Raw genomic sequence first — 23,492 nt, 5'->3', positions numbered from 1 at the left:
TGCCAAATAAGTTTATATTCCCTCGTAATGAATTTTTGTACAGTCATTAGGGTCAAAATGTGCTAACTAATAGAAAGTTGAGTATAAAAATACAATGAAAAAAGTTGAGTGTATCAGTGAGAAAATAAGTAAAAAACTTAGGGTCCTCTATTGCAATTAAAATGTGATGCTTGTAACAAAAATATTGGTTTAAATATAATTATCCTCGGGTACTACAATTTACATCCACACACACACAAAAGCCTCTGTTTGTCATTTTTTATTTTACTTTCTTTCCCATTATTTTTTCAACAACACTCATATTTAACTATACATTCTTCATTAAACTAATATTACACGCAAAATAAAAAAAAATTCATTCTTTTGTAACCACACATTCTCCATCAAACATTATTCCATAATACATCTCTTCAAATTAATGAGGTTCAAACAGGCCTAAAATTTTAATAATCATAAAACGTCATCTTTAACTAAAATCATAATACCCTAATCATAAAATATCCTTTTGAATGGAAATTTAAAAAATAAAAAAATCAACACATTATTAGAGTTATAATTTTTTCATGATATGAAAAAGGAAAAAATATTTTTTTATGCTTTTTTAAGTATTGTTTTGACAAATGAAAACATACAAGAAATTTCAAATTAAGTGTCAAACTTGTTCAAATATTCTTACATTATAAAAGGAAATAAACTTAAAATTATTGACCAAAACACAAACATTGAAAATTATAAGTTTATAAGCAAAAAAATTTAATTGATATATGATTCGAGTAGGGATTTGTTTGGTTGCGTGAGCAGTATACTTTTGAGAAAATCCTATAAAATCAAAAAAAAAAGAAAAAGAAAAAGAAAAAGAAAAAGATTTACTAACATTTATAACTAAATATTAAAGCACCGATATGAAATATAGAAAATACAAAGTAAGAATAAGATTAAATGTTGATAGTAATTGGATGAATATAGTGATTTTCAAAATTATATTAGGAATATATTTATAGTTGGATAAATATATAAAATTTGCAAGAATATATAATGTTTAAATGAATAAATTTAATAAGGACAATATTGAAATTTGACTTGAATGAAAATAGTAATTTTTTAAAATTTTAATAGGGATATATATAGAGTGGATGCATGTATAAAAATTGCAGATGTAAAAAATGGTACCCTTATCCTTAAAGGGTAAATATGATGTTTTATGTTAAACATTGCGAACTCTGATATCTTGTTAAAAAAAAAAAAAAAAAAAAAAAAATAAAAAAAAAAAAAAAAAAAAAAAAAAAAAAAAAAAAAAAAAAAAAAAAAAAAAAAAAAAAAAAAAAAAAAAAAAAAAAAAAATTACGTTTAATTTTATAATTTAGAAAAAATAATTTTTTTAGTTTTTTTTTTTGTTATTATTTTTGTAAGTCTAAAACGAACTAAAAGAAATTCTAAGCTTTAAGCCTCTGGCGTTCACATTATTTACATTTTTAATGTTATGATGTTATTTGAGTTTAGAATTTTAATAACATGAATGTCAAGAGTTTGAAAAATTATCTCTCAAGCAATAAGAAATTAAAAAAAAAAAAATTTATTTATATCTAATGAAACAAAAAATTCAAAATAGTATAAAGAGGCAAAGTGAATAATATATTTACCATTAGCTGACAGAAAATCTATACGAAAAGCATATCTCAAGGAACATTTTTGTTATTTTTTTTAATAGGAAGAGGATGTTTTTATAATTGTGAGAAACATCACTATTTCCTATAATTTTGACCTAAAAATTAAATTTTCAATTATTAAATTCTTTGTATTACGTGAATCAAAAAGTTTATATTTTTTTTATTTCAAGACTGAATCAATGGAATCTAGAATATTGTCAATAATAATGTGTTTCCACATTTTAATACCTTTTCCGTGATCACTGACCCTTCAAACAAGCTAAGTTACACATAGATAAGGCTTGGGTAAATATCAACATAAAAAAATCAATTAAATTTACCCATCTGACGCAGGGGCTGATCTAGTATGCGGCCAGCTAGGCCAGGCCGTCCTAGCTGAATTCGTCGGAGAGAATTTTTTTTTTTGTTGGTAATAGATAAAAATTTTAGGTTGTATAATTGGTAGTTTATTTTATTTTCAAACCTTTCTTCTGCTTAGTTGGTTAGAACTTCCTTTTATATATTGTGAGTCTTGAGTTCGATTCCTTCCCCTCCATTTCATTGTGTAAAATTTTTATTTTTACAATATTTACCAAAATTAATTTTCTAAGGAAAGGATTCGAACCTATAACTTCTAGAATTAGGATGATTGTAAGCTTAACCATTATGGTAATGGTTGAATTTTGAATTTAAATTTAACAAAATAATATATGTTAAGACTTGACAAAAGGTTTTTTTTTTTTAATATTTTATATTTTAATAATTTATAAGATATGACTTATGAGTATTGAGTTTTAATTTATATGTTATTTGAGAATTTCTCTATTGTGAATTGTGATATAAAAAATTAATTTGAATATCGTGAAATGTGAATATTTGATTCATGAAAATTAAAAATGAGAAATTGGGGAATTTATAATTTGTGATGAATTGGTGTTGAGAATTGAAAATTGAAACTTTAATTATATTTTAAAATTACTTTTAATTACGTTTAATTTTTGATTAACGTTCAATTTTCATACTAATTATGGAATGATTTTTTCAACTGAATTTTAATCTAATTTTTGTAGTGATGTATCTAATCTCTCACCACTTTTAGCCAAGCAAACGATTTGTTAAGTATTGATAACATAAAGAAATCTTATGTATCATGTAATTTATATTATTTCGGATTGTATGGAAATATAATATGATATAAATATACGATTTTTATATTTTAGTATATTTACATATAGATAGAAGAATTTTTAATATTATTTAATTTAATATTAATAAAAGATATCGGTATACGGTCGTTAATTATCGACAGACAACGGCCAATAATCAACGGCCGCCCTAGCTGAGTCGAAGTCTTAGATTCGCCACTGATTCTAACGCACAAGCTTGCAAAACAATAATAATAATAATAATAATAACAATAACAATAAAAATAAATAAATAAATAAATAAATAAATAAAATCAATATTTCCGTTAAATCAGCGACTCTCTCCAAGTGGAGAGATAAAGCTGAATGGAATTCATTTACTTACTTCAGGCTTGGACAAAAGGATTGAAAATTCATCGAAATCAATCAAATCAAACAATCCACATAAACCAATCAAACTGAACCGATATCACTCACCCTTCAAACAAGCAAACCCCTGCTCTAATCAAAAGACCCCTACTAAAGATAGGTAGCAAACTACGACAGTAGATTCCAAGGAAGAAGAAGAGTCCTACATATAAATAAGGCTTGGGTTAATATCAACATACAAAAATCGATTAACATTTGCCTGTGCAGCGCATTATTTTTTTCCCAAAAAAAAAAAAAAATCACTATAAAAAAAATTTGTCAAATCAGTGACCCTACATGTGGAGAGATAAAGCTTCACGGAATTCAATTACTTTCTTTAGGTTTGGGCAAAAAAAAATCGAAAATCCGACCAAATCAATCAAACCAATCAGTTTGGATTGGTTTCACACAGATAATTGATTTACTTTGATTTATTTTCTTTTACAACAAATTTATGGTGGATCGGTTCATTCATAGTTTGAACCCTCAAATCGTTGGTTAACGGAACAAACCCAACATACTTACATGTTTATCTTTTTTTCCTATGAAAAATAAAAATTAAAAGATAAGCCCTAATCTCATCACTATATTTCGATTCTCTTCAGTTTATAATGTTGTCGATAAGTAATAGCACTGAGATTTTTTTTTCACAAGCTCAATATATTATACTTAGTTTTTTCTTACTCAAATAGTCAAACTACATAATGTATAAAAAAGCAACAAAATTCTTATAATTTTCGTTGATCCGTTTCTATTATCCTAATTTTATTTGCTAGTCACTAGTTCTTGTAATATAAAGTTATTATTTATTTTAGTTTTTGTAATTTATATGGCTCCAAAACTCAAACAATTCTTTTTAAACAATTCTATTTGGACTAAAAGTTCAAACCAACTAATTGAACCAAACCAAACCAAAATGACTAGAGAAATGATATTTGCATTCACTTACTGTCATAATCGCTCTACGTGACATATATGTGACGGTTAGTGATTTGATGCATTAATGTGGTAGTGGTTTTGTATTGCCTGATACATCAAATTACTATCAATCACATGTATGTCACGTAGAACGTCTATGGTAGTGAGAGATTACAAATAACATTATTCAATTGACTGATTTGGTTTTAGCTTCTGGTTGCCGGTTGGAGACAAAATCGATTCAAACCAATCCTGTCCAGGCCTAACTTTCTTGTTGAAATGGTATTTATTAGGTAAAAGGTCTATATCACCCCATTTAAGTGTTTGAATTACTTATACACATTTTCATCAGCCGTCATGTTTGTCTATTCTTAAAGGGCATATTTGAAAATACACAATTAATAATATCTACGGCCACGGTACTTTGTCTAAAACTTGTCAAATGTCATGCAATTAAAAAATGAATTTTAACAATATTTTTTTATTTTTTATTTTTATCGAAATTTAATATTTTTTTCCCAAAAACGCACAACCAGACGGGGGTTAATATCGTGCGCGACAAGTAATTAATATTGATTGGGTCCTAGTAAGACTAGTGCTTTTCCAAAAACATTGGGTCAATTATTTTAATTGTCATCATTTTGTGTTTGTCAACTAAATTGCGTTAGATTCCTGTACTTCAAAGGACAATAATATATTCATGGAATTGAGCAATGAACTTAACCACCTTTGATTAATTACCTTTTTCAATTAGCATATGTGATACGAAACTTGTACTAGAAATATTTATAAACTATTTAAATCATAAATAGAAAAAATAAGTGATGAATAAGGAATAACATTCGTGGGTCTCTTGAAAGAGTAATACTATATATTTATTGAAAAAACAAATTTTTTGGACGAGAGATATTGACTCCAGAAAAGTAATTTGTCGAAAAATAATGCATGCTACTAAAATAGTAATAACAATGCACTTTCAATCTTAACGTATGTTAACTGTTGTCATATTCTTTTACTTTATGACAACATCGAGGATGCAATGTAGAGGTGCACGTTGCTAAATCCCATGACAATGCATTCTTGTATCATCTGTTGGCGCTTTTTTTGTATTTTAATTAATCTTCAGTAATTAATTTCAGTCTTCATTGGTTACACTCTTAGTACAAGGATATGATACGAACCTGTCTCTAATTAATAAAATAGATGATTAGACATTTCAAAATATCTCAAGTAAGCAAATTTTAATGCTAGTTAAGGACAGATAACCTTGACAAGCGCCAAACAAAACAGCAGTCAAAATCCTAAGTTTAATTAATTATTTATACATGCAACTCAAAACTAGTTTATAATTCAAATGTCGGCATCCATATTAACATGGGTTTTGATAAATGAACAGGGCCGTGACAGTTCCCTATGACTGACCACCTATGTACCGTCTCCTATTGTGGCATAGGCGACTTGTCACAAGGCCTGTCACAGCCCTTGTCACAGTAGCAAAACCCTCTTGACGTACTTAAAAAGTGCGGCACCAGCGACGGATATGATCAATAATCTATCGGTTGAGGCCTTTATCGATAGGTTGTAAATTCAATATGATGAAAGTCTGGTTAGAAATATTGAAAAAATTCCAGAAAAAATTTTGAAAAGGAAAATATATGGCAAAAGAGATGTTAATTTTAGTAAGACGGGTATTTGTTATATTATATAACATGTCAAAATCAGATAACATAAACCTAAAGCAGTTAAAAACTATGTCGAGCTACTTAGGTAAATTAAAGCGTGTTTTCTACAGTGATTGCTGATATCAATTTGAGAAGACTTGTAAGATATTGTGCTTAATACATTGACAAATTTTGACAATTGTTGTAATGTTGCTAATTTTGATTCAAGACCATATTTGTCCCTGCAATTCGTACAGTACTGGATTCACAAAAGATGGCTGCTGCTGCTGTTGGTTCACTTGTTGCTGCACTGTCCCAAACTGATGTTTCTCTACAGTGCTTGGGAAGTCTCCATTACTGCTCATTGGAGCTTGGTTATTAAAAGTCGCATTATGTGAATTGTAGCTGAAAAGTTGGGAAATTGATCCCAAATAATCAAGTTCCCATAGATGAGTCAGAGAAGGCGGCCTTGGAAATTTTAGTGTTTGTGGTTCAGTCGTGGCATCATTTGCAGTAGTCGCAGCTTGGGGAAATGGATTCTCTACAGTTTGTGCAGTTGTTCTTCCCAAATTCTTCTTCTTGTAGATTCTGCATAGTACCCAATCATCCAACTGATATGCATAAAACGAACAAAAACTAATGTTATTACATTAAATCAATATGGTCAAAACTTTTACAAATTTAACGAATACAGTCTGCTTTTTATAACAATATATAATTTTAAATGAAAAGATTAACATAGAAACAGCCTATTACAGATAGTCAAAAGACTCGTTCTCAAGTCTCATCGTCACCCAGTTACGAAAAATTTTGTGTGTTAGATGGAAAAAGTGAGCTTGATCTATATGTGAGGGTGCGTATTAAAGATAAGATTTAAATAAATATAATTATGCATCTCTAAAGATTTAACCATTCGAAAGATGGTTAATAGGTGTGAAGTCAGGCAAGGAGCTGGGTATTAAAATCAAATTTTTAATCGATTTTGATAAAGTTGTTGAAAAGTGTGATTGAAAAGTTGTGATCCCATAATGTCTGGTTAATATCAATTGTTTACTTTGACTTAGATTAAAATATAAATTTTAATTTGTACCAAATAGGGGCAAAACAAAATTTACACAGAGTTGATATATAAGAAAAAAAAAACTCATAATATATATATTAACCTATGAAATATTAAATGGGTTTGGGCAGTCATTTTTGTATAAAATATTCCTAAAGTACATATATCTTTTGTATATATGTAAATATCTTAATGTACATCTCTTTCATATAATATACATTTTGTTATTATAGAAAAAAAACGATAAAGTTTATATACAAAATTTATATACACAATACAATATAGAATTGAGATCTTACCCTCATAGATCCATTTTGTTTTAGGGGTTGTGACCTTGATTCATTCAATCGATATTCATGCATAATCCAATCAGTTTTGACGCCCTTTGGGGGCTTGCCCTTGTAAAATACTAGGGCTTTCTTGACCCCAACGTTTCTTGATCCACTATAAATGGCTTTATCAGTCCCTGTGGCTTTCCAATAACCAGATACGGCTGCTCTATTTGGCCTCACCCCATTTGGATATTTCCTATCGCGTGGGGTGAAGAAATACCATTCATTTTCTCCAAATTCTGCTTTTGCTACACTTAACACAACCATCAATTAGTAGTACGTCAAGATTTAAGTAGTGAAAACTAGCACGTAAACTTCCATTTCATGTTTGGTGGGTTAGACGTTCAATACTGTATGTCAAACATTTTCTCGGAAAATGTTAATAGGAAAATGTTTAGCATGCGTTATTAGATAAAAATGGACGTTACAAGTCATAAAAATCTAATTAATATTTTTCTTCCCTTATAAATAATGTGTCGTTATCCTTACCAAATGTTCTTTCGTCATATTTGAATATCAAGTCAGTAATATTATACAACTAATATAACGTATGTAGCATATTTAGTATGCTGGATTAGAACAAGGTGTTATCGAGTATACTAACCAGGCAATTCCCATGGATCGAATTTGTAAATATCAACTTCTAATATAATAGAAACGGGGCATGGCTTCGAGGTGGCCTGATTTCGTAGATAACACATGATTAATTCTTCATCAGTTGGATGGAACCTAAAACCAGGAGGAAGCTCACGCACATTCCTTCCTACCATTTCTTTTCTCTCTCTCTCTCCCCTTTTTTTTCTCAAGAATTTCAAACAATATGGTTCCCAAATGTTCTTCTTGAGGGTGGGGGCATGAGATGATTGTACGAGGATAAGAGAATTAAGAGGGTTTGAAATGTTTGCTAGGAGATGGATAACCCTTTTATATTGAAAGGATTTTTGTCTTGTTCAACGATAACAATATATTATTGGCTGCTTTTGACTTCCGCACACATATATACACCTCGAATAAGAATAGATGCATGCATTTGGTGAAATGCTTTATTGAGGATAACAAAGGTATATCCTCTTTGTTGTTTTTTTGTTTGTTTGTACGTGCTACTTTAACGAACTTTATTGAATTCCAACACTTTCAAATATTAAAATTTCTAGTCAATGTTATGACGAGATTTTTTTGAACTTTGATGCGATAAATATGATCATATTGTTTGACATGTTGGACTAACAATATTAAAAATTAGGATTATTCTTGGTGTACATAAAAGGGTGCATAATGGTGCCCATACCACCCGACGCCCCCTTAATACTGGAGGGGCGGAGGTTAGGATGCAATCTTCTTCATATATATTTTTTAAGCTAATCGTTGTTTATTAGTCTAGGGAACAAAGATACGTACTTCTCTAATATTAAACGATGATGACATTATTTAATTTGAACGTCAAAAACATATTTACTCTTATCAATAAATGATGAGAATTTCGACGTAATGTTTCTTGAATTGCTACTCTACCTATTTCTCAAAAATTAATATTAAATTTGCTAACATTATGTGAAAAAAAAAAAATAGTAATCAATCAAAATTTGGGTTCTTCCGCTGACTTCAAATTAATATTTCATGAATCATTCTTCACAAGGGGCTATCAAACACACTTAACAAGATGACACATGGCCTTACCAAAAAGGTGTGGGGAAAGATAAGATTGAATAGAAAAGAAAAGAAAATGTAGGCCAAGTTTCAGTTTACAGTTGTTATCCTGCCACGTCATAACTTGGGTTCTTATTGAGAGCATCAGGGCCCTTGATCTCAGTTTTAGAATCATTTTTTAATAAGATAAAACACACGTTTTGGAATTGGAATACTGGATTAAGATTATCTTTAACACATGGCGTGGTTGAATTGTGTTCTAAAATTTCAAAGAATATTCTTTGATTCTCATTTGTCTATAAACGCGTTAAAGTCTAATACATTTTAAAAATCGGAAAATGATGTACTGTACCCTTTATTTGACAGCTCTCTTATATAATATGGGATCGCAATCTCATTTCTCCCATGTGAGAACATTGTAAACAATATTGTGAAATAAGCTGTACCTGTAGCACAAATTTTAAAAATGTGTTGCTGATTTTTCATTTATTAAGAAAATGTGAAGTAACAAAATGTTAAAATTATTGGAATGCAGAAGCTAAATTATCTAGAAATAAAAAAAAAATTTCTAATTTAATAAACAAGATCGTTTAAATGTTCACGTGTATGTTATATCAAGAATAAAAGTTCGAATTTTTTACATAAATTCGATGATGAACTTTTAACTTTTTTGAATAACGAACTTTCAGCTTTTTACATTTAATTAGTTGTGTAGTCCTAGAATTTCAATTATAACTATAATTAAGTTAAACTTTCATAGTCATTAAAACTAAGTACAAAAATTTTGTTATAATTACAATTAACTTCAAAACTATTATAATTACCATAATCAAATTCCAAAACTTTATAGAGCTATTAAAGGGACCTGATCTGACATATATCATCCAAACCACAATTATTAGATCCTATCTGGTCTACCATAGACCAGCAAAATCTAATTATTAGTCTTTGATTTTTTCATTAAAGGAAAAATATTGAACTCTTGTAATATATAAGATCACAGAAGTTAATAAATTTGTAATACTTTCATCAGACCTGTTATATATGTATTTTATCTCCGTTTGAAATTCGATAATTAGATATGAGCATAAATGACTGTTTTGCCCTTTTAATTATTTTCACTAACTTAAGTATCATTTTTTTTCAACGATCATGTGAATCAGTCACAAATGTTGAAGTTTAGCCATCGTTAAATATTGAGATTAGACTTTAACCATTCAACGAAAAATACTTAGTCACTCTATCCATTTTTTAGGGTGACGTTCCCGACATGAATTCATATTCTCTACTTGACTCATTTTCAAATTCCCAACTCATAAAAATATTTAACCAATCCAATTGATCTCACCATTAATGAGTCAAATAACTATTAAAATTACAAAAAGATATACATAAAACTGTCGAGAGGCGATTAATGAAGGAAAAATCTTTGATTAAGTGAATTCGTCTAGCGAGGAAGGCCTAAAGTATCCTTTCCTTACTTCATTTAAGTAGGCTAGAAAAGTCTGTATATGATGATGCAAACCTGGAAGGCGACATCCCCATGGTTTCAAGGGGCACAAACTGTCCTTAAGTTGCAAGAGTCAATGAAGCAAGTTGTTGGCAATCAAGTTCTATTTAAATAAATACATAATGGTCAAGTGATTTAATTCTCCATATGGTCATGCTAGAGAACTAAACTCGATACGTGGTCCGTTCAATACACTTCAAATGTACTAGTGTCACCTTTAACTAATTTTGTGATAAGGATAAATCATAAACCTAAATAGTGAATCGATTAACATTACAACATTTCAGTACAAGGTGCCAATCCTTATACATTGGTCTTGCACAAATCAATTTTAGTCAAAATCTAAGTTATGCTACGCTGTACTTCTTAATGTAAGTACTCAACTTATATTATTACAAGTGATCATATGCACTTTAATTCACATATTCAATAATAAATAAATACAATAAATAAATAAAAACATAGTTTATTTATTATAAAGTATTATTATATCATAGCAAAATATAATATATAGCACACAATCTTACAAAAAATGTATTATAAGTAAATCAGATAGCGAATTCTGGACATCAAACTTCCACTCGGTCGTCTTTCAACCTGTCTGAATTATTTCTTTTTCGTATTTTAGGTTGGATTTGTAGTTAGTTGGCTTGACTTTATTGAGCCTAAAGTTTAATTTTTAATTTTGATTGTAGAAAACTTCTTTATGTATTGTTTTTTATTACCGCAATTATATATTCATGTACTGTTTAAGGGTGCTTATATTCACACCACGAATTTTTTTAGGTACATTATATTTTTAAATATTTTTCTTATTTACTAATGTGATCACACGCAAAATGACATAAAAAAACCCCATATGAAATGATTGCCATGAAATATATTCAAATATGCACACACAAATAGCGATAGAGGTAGAAGGAAATTCTCACTGTCATGCATAAGTCCTATTCAAGTTTCAATCTTTATGAAAGATGAATTAGGTTATAGGATTTCTTCTTGACTGATAAATTGGGTTTAGTGCAGAATCCATCTCCTTCCAATTCATCTTTTGCTTATCGATCTTCGACACTTGGAAGGAAATTTCAATTCCAAATTTTTGTAGAGAGTGGGTAGCCATGAAATTGTAGATTTTTTTTCTTGCAAATTAAAGTTGAAAACTAATGGAGTTTCAACTGTATTATTGTTAAATTTTAAAGCAAATTTCATGGGTTTGTTGGACCTCATATTGCAGTTGATGGTGTTAGGAGGGTATAATTGTGAATGCATTCACGTCTTGGTGTATCTCTGTTTCTTTTGTTCCTTTTTAGTTTTTAAATCAGTTAGGGCTATATTTGTGAAATTTATATGTATAATTATATAAAAAAATGTATTTTAATTAGTGTGCATTTTTTTAAAGTAGTGTGACTAACAAAATTTGTTTTGTATTAATCACTCATTGTTTAAGCATAACAAAGTCTACAATTATGTTTTGAGATTTAAAATAATATATAAAGAATTACTGAGAAGAGAGAAAAAATATAAAAAAAATGAAAATAAAGGAAGAAATAGAAATTTTTAGGGAATATTAAGCCCCTGCTTGAGTCTCATTCTCTGAAATTCATTTTCAAATTAGATAAATTTTTTTCCACTTTTTAATTATACATTCATGAAAAAATCACTTTTCAAAAGCTAAAAAAATGGGGCTCAAACAATGGCTATGTATGTTGAACTATGAACTCAAACGAAAAAAATGGATACAAATAAAATGTCACGATTGAAAAAGATGACTTCAAGATTGTATAGAATTGAGAACTTAGAGTACGTTTGATTGCCTATATTTTCCTTGGAAAATGTGTTTTTTCCAACCTAAATTCCTACTTTTTGCTGTTTGATTGTCATTTTTTTTTCATGAAAAATATTTTCCCACTTTTAGTCACGTGACCATATTTTCCTCAAAATTAAGGAAAATATTTTCTTTAGAAAGATTAAGATTTTATTTTCTATGGAATTCGCTCTCTCTTTCTCTCTTTTATTTATCCACTCTCTCACATTAACCCGCCAATAAAAAATGGACAAGTATAATATTTTTTAGGTTGAAAATTAAATCAATCAAACACATTTAATTGACAATTTCCATACAAATAAATTCTAAGCAATTGAATTACCTAAAATTTATTTTCTTTTCGTGCAAATTTCATGCTTGCAATCAAACGTACCCTTACTATTCAAAAATCCTGATTTAAGGGCATATCTTTGACCTTGTTTGAAATTGATTAAAATCACATTTAAAAAAAAAAAATTATTTTTAAGTTGTTTCACATTTTTTTCCTATTTTTAACCATATTTTAAAAATAATCACTTTGCAAACAATCAATTAAATTTATATAATCACTTCCACACAAGCAAAAACTCCAAAGAGAAACTCTTACAGTACTCACGCTCATTCTTTCAACATTCTCTTCATAATGTGGTTAACATAAGAATAATATTTTCAAAAAAATTATAAGAATTTAAGTTCTACATGATATGTCAATTTGTTACATCAGATTAAAACATTGTCAAAGAGGAGAAACGTTGTGAAATATTTATTTGTAGTCTAATTGGGTCTAAACAACTCTAGTGCACAAAAAATGCTAAAACATATTATTGGAACGTATGCAGGCCGACACAGACATAAGAAACCTCCGACAAGATGCTCTTCTTAGTATGTATTTCTGTAGTAATTTTAGTTAGCATTTTTACATGCATAGACTATTTTTTGTAACGGAATTTGTTAGCGTTGTTGCATATAGTTTACACGATCTGTATAATTTTATGAAAAATTCTACTTGTACATAATTATTGCACATAATGGTGTCCATAATGTGATGTAGCAATCATTCGATTGTTAATGTGCAAGTATGAGATTTGAATTAAAGGTTGGATCCAGTGCTACGTGTAATTATGAACATCATTATGTAGACAAATATATACATATAGCACTTCCCTAATTTTATTTGTGAGAATTATATTGAAGATTTCATTCATCTCTGTTGTCATCACCAAACTATCCACCTCTGTAAAACATGAAACCTGGTACGAGTCATGCAGCAAGCTTCATGAACTAAGAATTAACTTGGCTTAACCAATGGTACTCTAGAGAAACCCTTCATTCTTGATGACCCTCTTTTGGAGCTATGGGAATGACACAACAACATGATCGTGTACTAGCTTTACCACTCCATCAGCCAACAACTCAAATCTAGCGTGACTTTTGTTATAAAAAAAATACAGCAATGGGGAACAAAGGGGGAGGCGGAGATGAAAATATGAGATCCAACAAAGACTTGAACACGAAGATTGTATCGTTGTCCTCAAACGATATTTGCCTCATTCCGATTTGCTTTTAAGAATTGAAAATGGCAAATAGTTTGCAGGATTCATCAAGCCTAAGGAAGAACACCAAAAAGCAAAAAGTGATCTTCCAAATGAATTAGTGAAAATCAAGGAATTCGATTATGTAGAAGGATAAAAAATTTTACAAGATTTTGGATGGACAAGTAATAATTTTCTCATATGATTTTCATTGTCGTTTACTTGAATTGTATCACCTATTTATAAGCCTTGACTAGTTCACACAAAGTGGTGCCAAAATGATATGAAAGGCCACCAAATTCAAACCAAAAACAGTCACAATGTTCATTTTGTTTTTACTATGCAACTGCGTAGGCTATAAATATGCAGTTGCATAGTAACAACTTTGGCCTTCTCTTGGTTCCCTGAAAATCTAGATGCGACCGCAAGCCTCAAAGGCTTGTACGGTCGCATAGGCCATTTTATTGGCTCGTTTATCTACTTCATCCACTTTAATCTCAATTCATCCTTCTTGATTTTGAACTATGCGTTCGTATAGTTACAGATTTGGCTTCCTCTTGGTTCCTTGAAAATCTAGATGCGACCGCAAGCCTCAAAGGCTTATATGGTCGCATCGGCCATTTTATTGGCTCGTTTATCTATTTCATCCACTTTAATCTCAATTCAACCTTCTTGATTTTGAACAACAAATTTGCAACAATCTCCCACTTGTTCAAAATCATGTTAATTACATAATCAAATATAACTACTCATGCATAAGAATTAGATATCTTTCGATTTTAATCTAACCACAGTATAAATCTCATAAAGTATTATTGAAATTCCAAGTAGTTAGGACACCTTGAACGAGTTATTTTTTGTAAAAAGTCTCGCCTAGAATGCTATGATATAGCTTGAAAGTTCACGGGACGCTGTGATCACCAATTCAAATTTTATTGCTACTAAGTTTACGTTCTAGTCAATTTATTACTGTGACCTTACGTGCAAAATTGTACTAACAAAAGCAACAAGTTACTTTAATTAGGTTCTAGATGGTTAAACATACAATCCAATTTAATCTTATTTTCGAATGCCACCGTTTGTATAAATTGGAAAGCAGTAAATAACACCGTATTTGATGACGGAGAAACCCAACGTGGCAAAAACTCTGGGACCAAGCTAGTTATCTCCACTATAAACAGTTCGGGGAATATACAGCAATTCCAAATCTTGTAGACACTAAGACCCGCTATTACAATCTCATGATTTAATGCTGTAACTATCTCTAGCCTGCTAGACCTCCTGATCTATCTCCTGTAGCCTAGATGCCTCTAGCCACCTGTGCTAAACCTTCTGATCTACCTTCTGTAGCCTCCTGCTACCATAGATACCTCTAGCCTCTTATTAGACTTCTGATCTACTTCCTACAGCTCAATCTGCTGTCTCTTACAACTTCCTGATCTTATGCTGAATGTCTCTCCAAGTGGAACACTAAGAACTGCATATTCTTGTGCTTATAACTGTGCTTCAATCCACATCTCTCAATCCCTAAATAAGAGAGTTTCTTCCTTAACAGATTAAATAAGCACGATATTTTGGATTATGAATATTGATGTTTTCCCATAAACTAGTTGCCCGATCACAAGATGTTATGGATGTAAATCACCAACAATTTTCGCCTTGGATCTCTTGAACAAAGATGTGTAGATGTTATGTAATGAAAGAATAATGTGGCAACTCTGTTTCTTACTCCCATACTTTGTATTTATAGTTAGGGGATAAATAAGTGTCCTGAAATGTATAAAATTCTCCAAAACGCATCCTAAGGCTTGGCAGTATAATATGTTTCTTGAATGACAAGTTGACGAAAAGCGAGTGGCATGTTTTCGCTCGAGCGACATGGGGGTGAAAAGCGAGTGACGAGCTCTCTGCTTTTTACGCTCGAGCGATTGTCAGGCGAGCAGCTAGCGAAATTTTGGCATGTCTTCTACCTTGTTCCAAGTGCAAACCCTAGCTTAACCAACTATACATAATTGCAACGCAAATCCCTAAATTTTACAACAATGTTCAATTAAACGCCTGACTTTTACAAACATTCAATTAAGCCCATTTTGTTCACAGAATTGCCAATTACAATATTAGACCCAATAAACTCCTCGTTTGGCATTCTATGACAAAACTATATAAAGTAAGTCAAGGGATTACAACCAATCAAAAACTAAACTACACTACCTAGTAAACCTAATCAGTGAGTCTTGCATTCCTTGCTGTTCAAGTTTCCTGAAATCCAAAAACTCACATACACAGTGTAAAAGCTTGTGATACAGAAAATATAAAAATTAAAATCACAAGTCAACATGTCAATTTGGGACGTGACATTGATGCTAATCAAAACACCAACATCACTAAACATCAAAGCTCAAACAGTAATGGATATAATATGAAATGCAATGTAATGCTCCCCCTTACTGCAAACTCTCATTAATTTTATGCAGTAATATAAATGTTTCTATGTCTCTCTCCAACGACCCCTAGATATAACAATGCAAAATGCAAAATGTCAATCAAACAGTGAAAACAATGCACATGCAAGTTGCTCCCCCTATATATATATGCTCATCTTATTTTCTCCTCTTCAGTTACACACTTCTCTCTCATTTTTTGTCACAAATGTTGAAGGGTAAGGGTAAGATATCAAAATCACGTAGAGTATAACATAAAAAAACTTAAAATGCAGTTGATAGCATGCACAAGTAAAATCAATAAGTTATAGACCTCCACATATACTCAGTTTAGATCATAATGGAGTAAATAGTACAAGTGACACATGTGTATAAAGTGTCACTAACCCCTGTAGTGAGTTTTAGGTCAATTAACCCAAGTCAGTTGATCATATATATCAGGTTTTAAGAGACGTCGCAGGCTTAATTGCTCGAGTCAAATGGGCCTCGAAGAAGAACATTAAGATAATGAGCTTTTACATGGGGAAATCTTTTTGGGCTTAGGTCTACTAAGTTTGGTCGATTCATGTTTGAAATCATCCTATTAATATGTGATAACCATCCCAAATCTCACACACGCGGTAGAGTCCCACTAATATATCATAGTGTGTGCAATGCAGATGGTACGTGAAGACACCTATACTAAGTAATTGAAAGTGACTTAAACAAGTAATGGAAATTATTCTACAACTTATCAATTTCAGCTCATACATAATCACAATTAGCAAGTTCAAAAATTATATGACATGCCGCAGACGCATTACATATCCAACTATTTTTGTGTTTTTCAATTTTTAAAATTTTTGTGCCTTTCATTTTTCCGAAAATGAACGTTCCACACAAAAATAAAGCTAAGCACACAAATCAAACTAAATATGCATGCGCCAATGCACACAAATGAAAATGCACATGCATGAAACCAAAAAACAATATAAAACAAATAAATATATATAAGCGATGCATGCAAAACTAATATGACACTTCGAAACATGCATGTATAAAAAACATAAATACCTAATCATATAGGTATATGAGTGCTCTTTCCCCAAAGAGCACTGTGATCTACTACCAGATTTGGCATATAATTCTTTTTCACCCATACCTGCCAGGTGGGAGAACAGTTCCCAGATAGATGTGTCACCAATTTTGTCAAATGATTTACTTGATCAACAAGGAATCCAATCTATCCCACAGACACTTGATTTTTGTTCTTTTTCAAGTTCAAGTTTTTTCTATTATTCAGGTACTCATGACATCTAAGGCGGATGTGACCTAACTCTTCAAAATGAAAGCATGTAAGGATAAACCTAGGACTTGTGTTATGTGGATGATGACGTCTATTCCTAGGTTGACGGGTCCTACGCTATCTGGTCGACCTCTATCCAACAAATTTCTTTTCCTTCGGTTCGGGGGTTAGGCACATGTTTAGATTGGTCTTTGGCAGATACAAATGTGGTCTTAAACGTGCTAGCTAAATCATGATCTTTTACCTTTATCCTAGACCTAGGGGTGTCAATGAACTGATCTGAGCCAAACCGATTCGCAAGCCGAAAATCAAGGCTTGGCTCGAGCTTTCTGAAAATGAGCCTTTTTTGGCTTGAGTCGAGCTGTACAAAAGCTCGACTGAAAAATGGAGGTTGGCCTGAGCTTTTAGCTCGGGCCTTATTGAGCCAAGTAGGGCTAAATCGACCTGGCTCGAATTTTTTGTTGTTGAAGGCAGCTGACTACTTTTGTAAAGGCCTGGCTACCTTTGTTACAAAGGTCGCTAGCTGCCTTTGCAGCTCAAATAAATTTTTTCTTCTCAAGTAGGCCCGCGAGCCACATGGGCTGGGCTATGGGTGGCCTGAGCCCGCGAGCTTATTTGCTGTCCATACCTAGACCTCCCCTGTTTCCAATCGATTTGCCCATACGGATCTTTCAAGCTCACTGGTGGGATTCTTAACCTGAGACTCTAAAGCTTCATTCATCTACTTAAGCTCACTCAAGATATTGGAAGATTCCTCAAAATACACTTTTAACTTAGCTTTCTCCAATTGCAGCATCTAAATAGTCATATTTAAAGCCTTGTTTTTACTAAGAATTTTCGCCTGATACATTTTCTCATAGGCCTCTTTATCTTCCTCGCTCATAGACTCATTACCAGATCCCTCACCACTATCCATGTTCTCGTCTCTCTCACTTTCCTATTCGAATCCACTCTTAACCCTAGCAAAAAAGGCAACATGTTTTCCAATTTTCTCACGAGTGGATTTCTCACTCTGATTGTCTGAGCTGGACTCGTCATCAGTGAGAGTAGTATTCATAGCCTTCTCTTTGACTCTCTTAGCACTAGGGCACTTCTTTTTAACATGACCTATACCTTGACAGTTATGGCACCTCACAGATTTGGATCTTCTCCTATATTCACTCGGGCTACCTCTCGATCTCTTTTGCAGCCTCTTCTTATTCCTAAACATATTACGAAATTTCTTAGCTAGGTAGACCAATTCCTTATCATTGGGTGAATTTGAGTCAGAAGATTCAGTCAGTTTATTCCTCATAGATTTCAAGGACAATAACTTTTCCTTAGCTAGGTTGTCTGAGGTCAGCTCATAGGTCTGGATGGATCCAACTACCTCTTCTAGCTTGATAGTGTCTATATCCTTACTTTCCTCAATTGCCCTGACTTTAGGCCTAAAACTCTCAGGTAAGGATCAAAGGATTTTTCTCACTATCTTAGGCTTGGGGATTTCCTCACCTAGGTTGAAAGATGAATTCACAATGTTATTTAGGCTTGCAAAGGTCTCATGCTCTCTTATTCTAATCTCTTCAAATCTAGTAGCCAGTTTTTGCAGTTTCGAGTTTTTAACACTCGTGTTTCACCATGTGTGAATTCTAAAATATCCCAAACTTCTTTCGCTACCTCATATGTAGACACTCTCCTAAATTCCTAGAGAAAAATTCCCATAAAGAGGGCATGAAGGGCTTTACTATTCCAATTGTACCTTTCCAATTCATCCTTAAACCAATTTTATAAGGGTGGGAGGCCGACATTATTAACTGTGGTACTAGGGACAGACCAACCATTAACTATACTCAACCAGATCCTCTCATTTTTAAAAAAATGTCCTCTTCCTCACTTTTCAACGGGCCGCACAATCAATGAGAGACTCATCTAGACAAATGTAATGCCAGGACTTGCACTGAGGCTCTGATATTACTTAAAAAGCCTCAACTAGAACACTATGATATCGCTTGAAAGTTTGCGGTACACTGTGATTACCAATTCAAATTTTAGTGTTACTAAGTTTACGTTCTAGTCAATTTATTACTTCGACCTTACGTGCGGAATTGTACTAACCAAATCAACAAGTTACTTTAATTAGGTTCTAGATGGTTGAACATACAATCCAATTAAATCCTATATTTAAATGTCGTAGTTTGTATAAATTGAAAACTAATAAATAACACACTATTTGATGACAGATCAACCTACTGTAGGAAAAACTCTGGAATCAAGCCAGTTACCTTCACTATAGACAGTTGAGGGAATACACAATAATTTCTAATTTTATACCCACTAGGACCCGCTGTCACAGTCTCACAATCTACTGTTGTAGATACCTCTAGCCTGCTAGACTTCCTAATCTATCTCTTGTAGCCTCTTACTGCCGTAGATGCCTCTAACCACCTGCTATACCTCATACAGCCTTCTTCTAGAATTCTTAATCTACTTCCTGCAACTCAATTTGCTGTCTCTTAAAGCCTCTTGGTCTTATGCTGAATATCTCTCCAAGTGGAACACCAAGAATCACTTGTTCTTGTGCTTGTAACTACACTTTAGTCCATCTCTCTCAATCTCCCTATGAGAGAGTCTCTTTCTCAACAGATTGAGGAAACACAGTACTTTAGGTTATGAAGATTGATACTTTCCCAAAACCTAGTTGCCAAATTACAAGATGTTATGGATATGAATCACCAAAAACTTAGTTTGCTTACAACAAATACTACATCAGGTTTTGTACATTGTGTCGCGTATATAAAACTTCCAATTTCACTTGAATATTTGATTTGAGCTATTGATTTTCCGTACTTTTTATTAGCTTGATACTTGGATCCAACGGGGTATTAGCTTCCTTGATGTTTAAGTGTTTGAACTTATTTATCACATTTTCAATATAATGTGATTGGCTTAATGTAAAACACCCCACTATCATTCTTAACTTTGATTACAAGGATAGTATCCACTTGTCCAAGATCTTTTATTTTGCATATCATGAACATACAGACATATTAAAGTAATCACACTACCATTTACTTTTAGTGTAAAGGCATTTGTCTATTGAATTGTGATTAAAATCATTTGTCATTATTTTAGAGTCAAACTTCTCATATCACTTTTTAGAAGCTTGTTTTAATCCATATAAAGATTTGATTAGTTTGCACACCTTATGTTTATTTCCCTGTAGAACGAATCCTTCTAGTTATTTCATATAGACCTCGTTTCGATATCTCCATTCAGGAATGCTGTCTTGATATCCATTTGATGAACATGTAAGTTATAAATTGATGCTAGTGCAAACAAGATTCTTATCAAGGTTATCCTAGCCACAAGTGCATATGTGTCAAAGTAATCTATTCCTTTCTCTTGACGATACCCCTTAGCTATTAATCTAGCTTTAGGTATTGAGTGTTCCATCAAAATTATACTTTTTTTCTAAATACCTACTTGCAACCAATGGCCTTAGATCCTTTTGGTAGGTCAACTATTTCTCAAGTATTATTCGAAATAATAGAATCAATTTCATTGTTTATTGCTTCTTTTTAGAATATACGATCTCTAGAGACATTGCTTCCTTATAGGTTTTAGGATCACTTTCCACTTGAAGAACAAAACGTATTATTCTTACAACATCGATCATTTCTCCCTCTACTAAGTAAAAAGAAATAAGTTGGAATCTATCTCATCTGATCCTAGACCTTTTTCTTTTCTGGTTCTCTTACTTCTTCGCGGTCCATTTTCAACATCACTTATAGATGTCTATTCTTGTGGGTCTCTAGAATTTGGAATATTTTTATCATTTTCAAATTTCCTTACTACTAATACATTCTCGAAGAAGTCCACGTCACTTGATTCTATTATATCATCCGATTCAAATTTTAATAACCTATAGGCTTTGTTGTTAAGTGCATATCCTACAAAGGCACATTTGATACCTTTAGGACCTAACTTTGTTCTTGTGGGATTCGTGTTCTTATAATAAGCAAGACACCACCAAACTTTGACATAATTACTAGTTGGTTTCCTGCCTTTCTATATTTTATATGGAGAGATCTTATTCTTTTTTCATAGAAATCTTATTTACTATATGACAAGCAATAAGTAAAGATTCATTCCATAAATTAAAAGGTAATTCAGAATTTAATAACATGGCTCTTATAATTTCTAAGAATGTTCTATTCTTTCTTTTTGCTAGACCATTTTGTTCCGGTGTTCTAGTGCAGAAAGTGGATGTATTATTCCATTTTGTTTACAAAACATGTTGAATTCATTAGAGAAGTGCTCTTCACCTCTATCACTTCTTAGAGTCTTTAATTTTCTTCCTAATTGATTTTCAACTTCAACTTTATATGTTTTAAAGGCATTGAAGACTTCATCTTTATGTTTTAACAAATACACAAAAATATACCTAAAACAATCATCAATGAAAGTAATAAAATATTTATTACCGCCTCTAGTTAGCATGTCATTTAATTCACATATATCGGAATGAACAAGTTCAAGTAATTTGTTGATCTTACTATAATATGAAATGACTTTTTAATCATTTTTTTATTTAATATATGTTTCACATTTTTCTAAGTTATCAATTTTACATTGTATTAATCCACATTTAATCATTATTTTCATAGTACTAACTCCTATATGCTAATCTACCACGCCATAAATTATAAGAATCAACAATATAAGCAAATGATTTATTTTTATTAGAATCATCCTCAAAAGTACATAATTTGATCATTCCTTTAGTGGAATAACCCTTTCTAACAAAGTTTTCATTATGGGTTAATATAAGTTTTTCGGATGCAAAAATAGATTTTATTCCTAGTTTTCCCAAAAGAACCCCACTTGCTAAGTTTCTATTCATTTCTGGTACACATAGACATTTTTTTAAGTGATCGTCCTTCCTGAAGTGAAAGTGATTTCCACATTTTCTTTGCCAATCACTTTTGATCTTCCTTCATTTCCCATTTGTATTTTTTGACCATCTCCACTGTCATGATCAGTTTTGAAAAGAGATTTATCATGAATAACGTGGATTGTAGTGCATGTATCATACCAGCAGCCTGGAGCTTTGCCTTAGATTGCATTATTTCACTCACCCTAGTGATAATCTCATCAATGAAATTCACTTGTCCTTTCTTCTTATGTTGTTTCTTGTGTTTACAATCCCTTGCATAGTTTTCCAGTTTTCCACAAACATAGCAAGGTCATTTGGACTTGTTTTTGAACTTCTCTCGATCTTTTTTAGGACCAAGAGACTTCCCTTTTGTTTTGTATTTATTGGAGTTGTCCATATCGTCCACGGCAGTGGCTTCCAAAGGGTCATCATAAGAGCTCTTAGTCTTATCTTTTCCCCTTGACCCTTCCTCAATGCAAAGATACTTCTAGATGTCTTCCAAAGAAAAATCTTCGAAATTGTGAAGAATTTTCTTCCCATATACTTTTCAAGATCTTGGGAGTTTGGCTATGATTGCTCCCATTTAAAAAGTTCCGGGAAGTTCAATTCCCTGACTTTGTCCATGTCAACAAAAATTCAAAATACCTCGACTTTTTCCTCTATTCAATCATTTTCCTTCTTCCTATTGCTGTATCATTATGGAAGAAGATCCGGTAAGATTTGTTGAATTACCTCTCGACAATCTCGAATCGGATATGGTCGTGACCAAGAAACCACCAGTTTTGCTTGGTGGGCCGGGAATACTCGACTTATTAATTTGTCCGGTAAAGGACTTCAATTGGAATCCACATACAGTAGTAGAGAAAATAAAATATATCTTTAGTTCATATATAACTAGTCAATATACAATTATTTGCAATTCATGTACTTGAAGAAATAAAGGAATGTTGTCCAGAAACTTGAAATCAAAATATTAAAAAGTTCAAAACTTTTTGGTTCCTTTTACCTCGGCCTATTATTTACTTTCAAGTGCGTACCAGATCTCCTTGTTGACGTGGTGTTGGTGTAGAGATCATATAGTCGATTAGATAGTGCATTTAGGTTGTGGTCGCGACATATTAATTCGTACTCTTCCCATTTCTTTCTTTCTACATGAATTTCATCGAGGTCTTTGTTTGTTACCTCAGG

The 23,492-nt window shown here is 31.7% G+C and overlaps 1 protein-coding gene across 1 annotated transcript; it reads right to left on the bottom strand.

Moving 5' to 3' along the window:
• Nucleotides 1-5,854: 5,854 nt before the first annotated feature.
• On the bottom strand, nt 5,855-8,073 carry LOC111406159 (NAC transcription factor 29-like). The gene is made up of 3 exons (XM_023035397.1): nt 7,775-8,073; nt 7,138-7,418; nt 5,855-6,389 (listed from the first exon to the last, which is right to left on the bottom strand). Exons 1-3 carry the CDS (start codon nt 7,938-7,940, stop codon nt 6,003-6,005), a joined length of 834 nt encoding a protein of 277 aa, XP_022891165.1. The 5' UTR covers nt 7,941-8,073; the 3' UTR covers nt 5,855-6,002.
• Between the last annotated feature and the right edge of the window lie 15,419 nt (nt 8,074-23,492).

The sequence above is a fragment of the Olea europaea genome, chromosome 12, assembly GCF_002742605.1.
Source record: "Olea europaea var. sylvestris chromosome 12, O_europaea_v1, whole genome shotgun sequence".
NCBI lineage: Eukaryota > Viridiplantae > Streptophyta > Magnoliopsida > Lamiales > Oleaceae > Olea > Olea europaea.
Note: the sequence above shows the minus strand (reverse complement) of the source record. Positions and strands in the feature narration are given on the sequence as shown.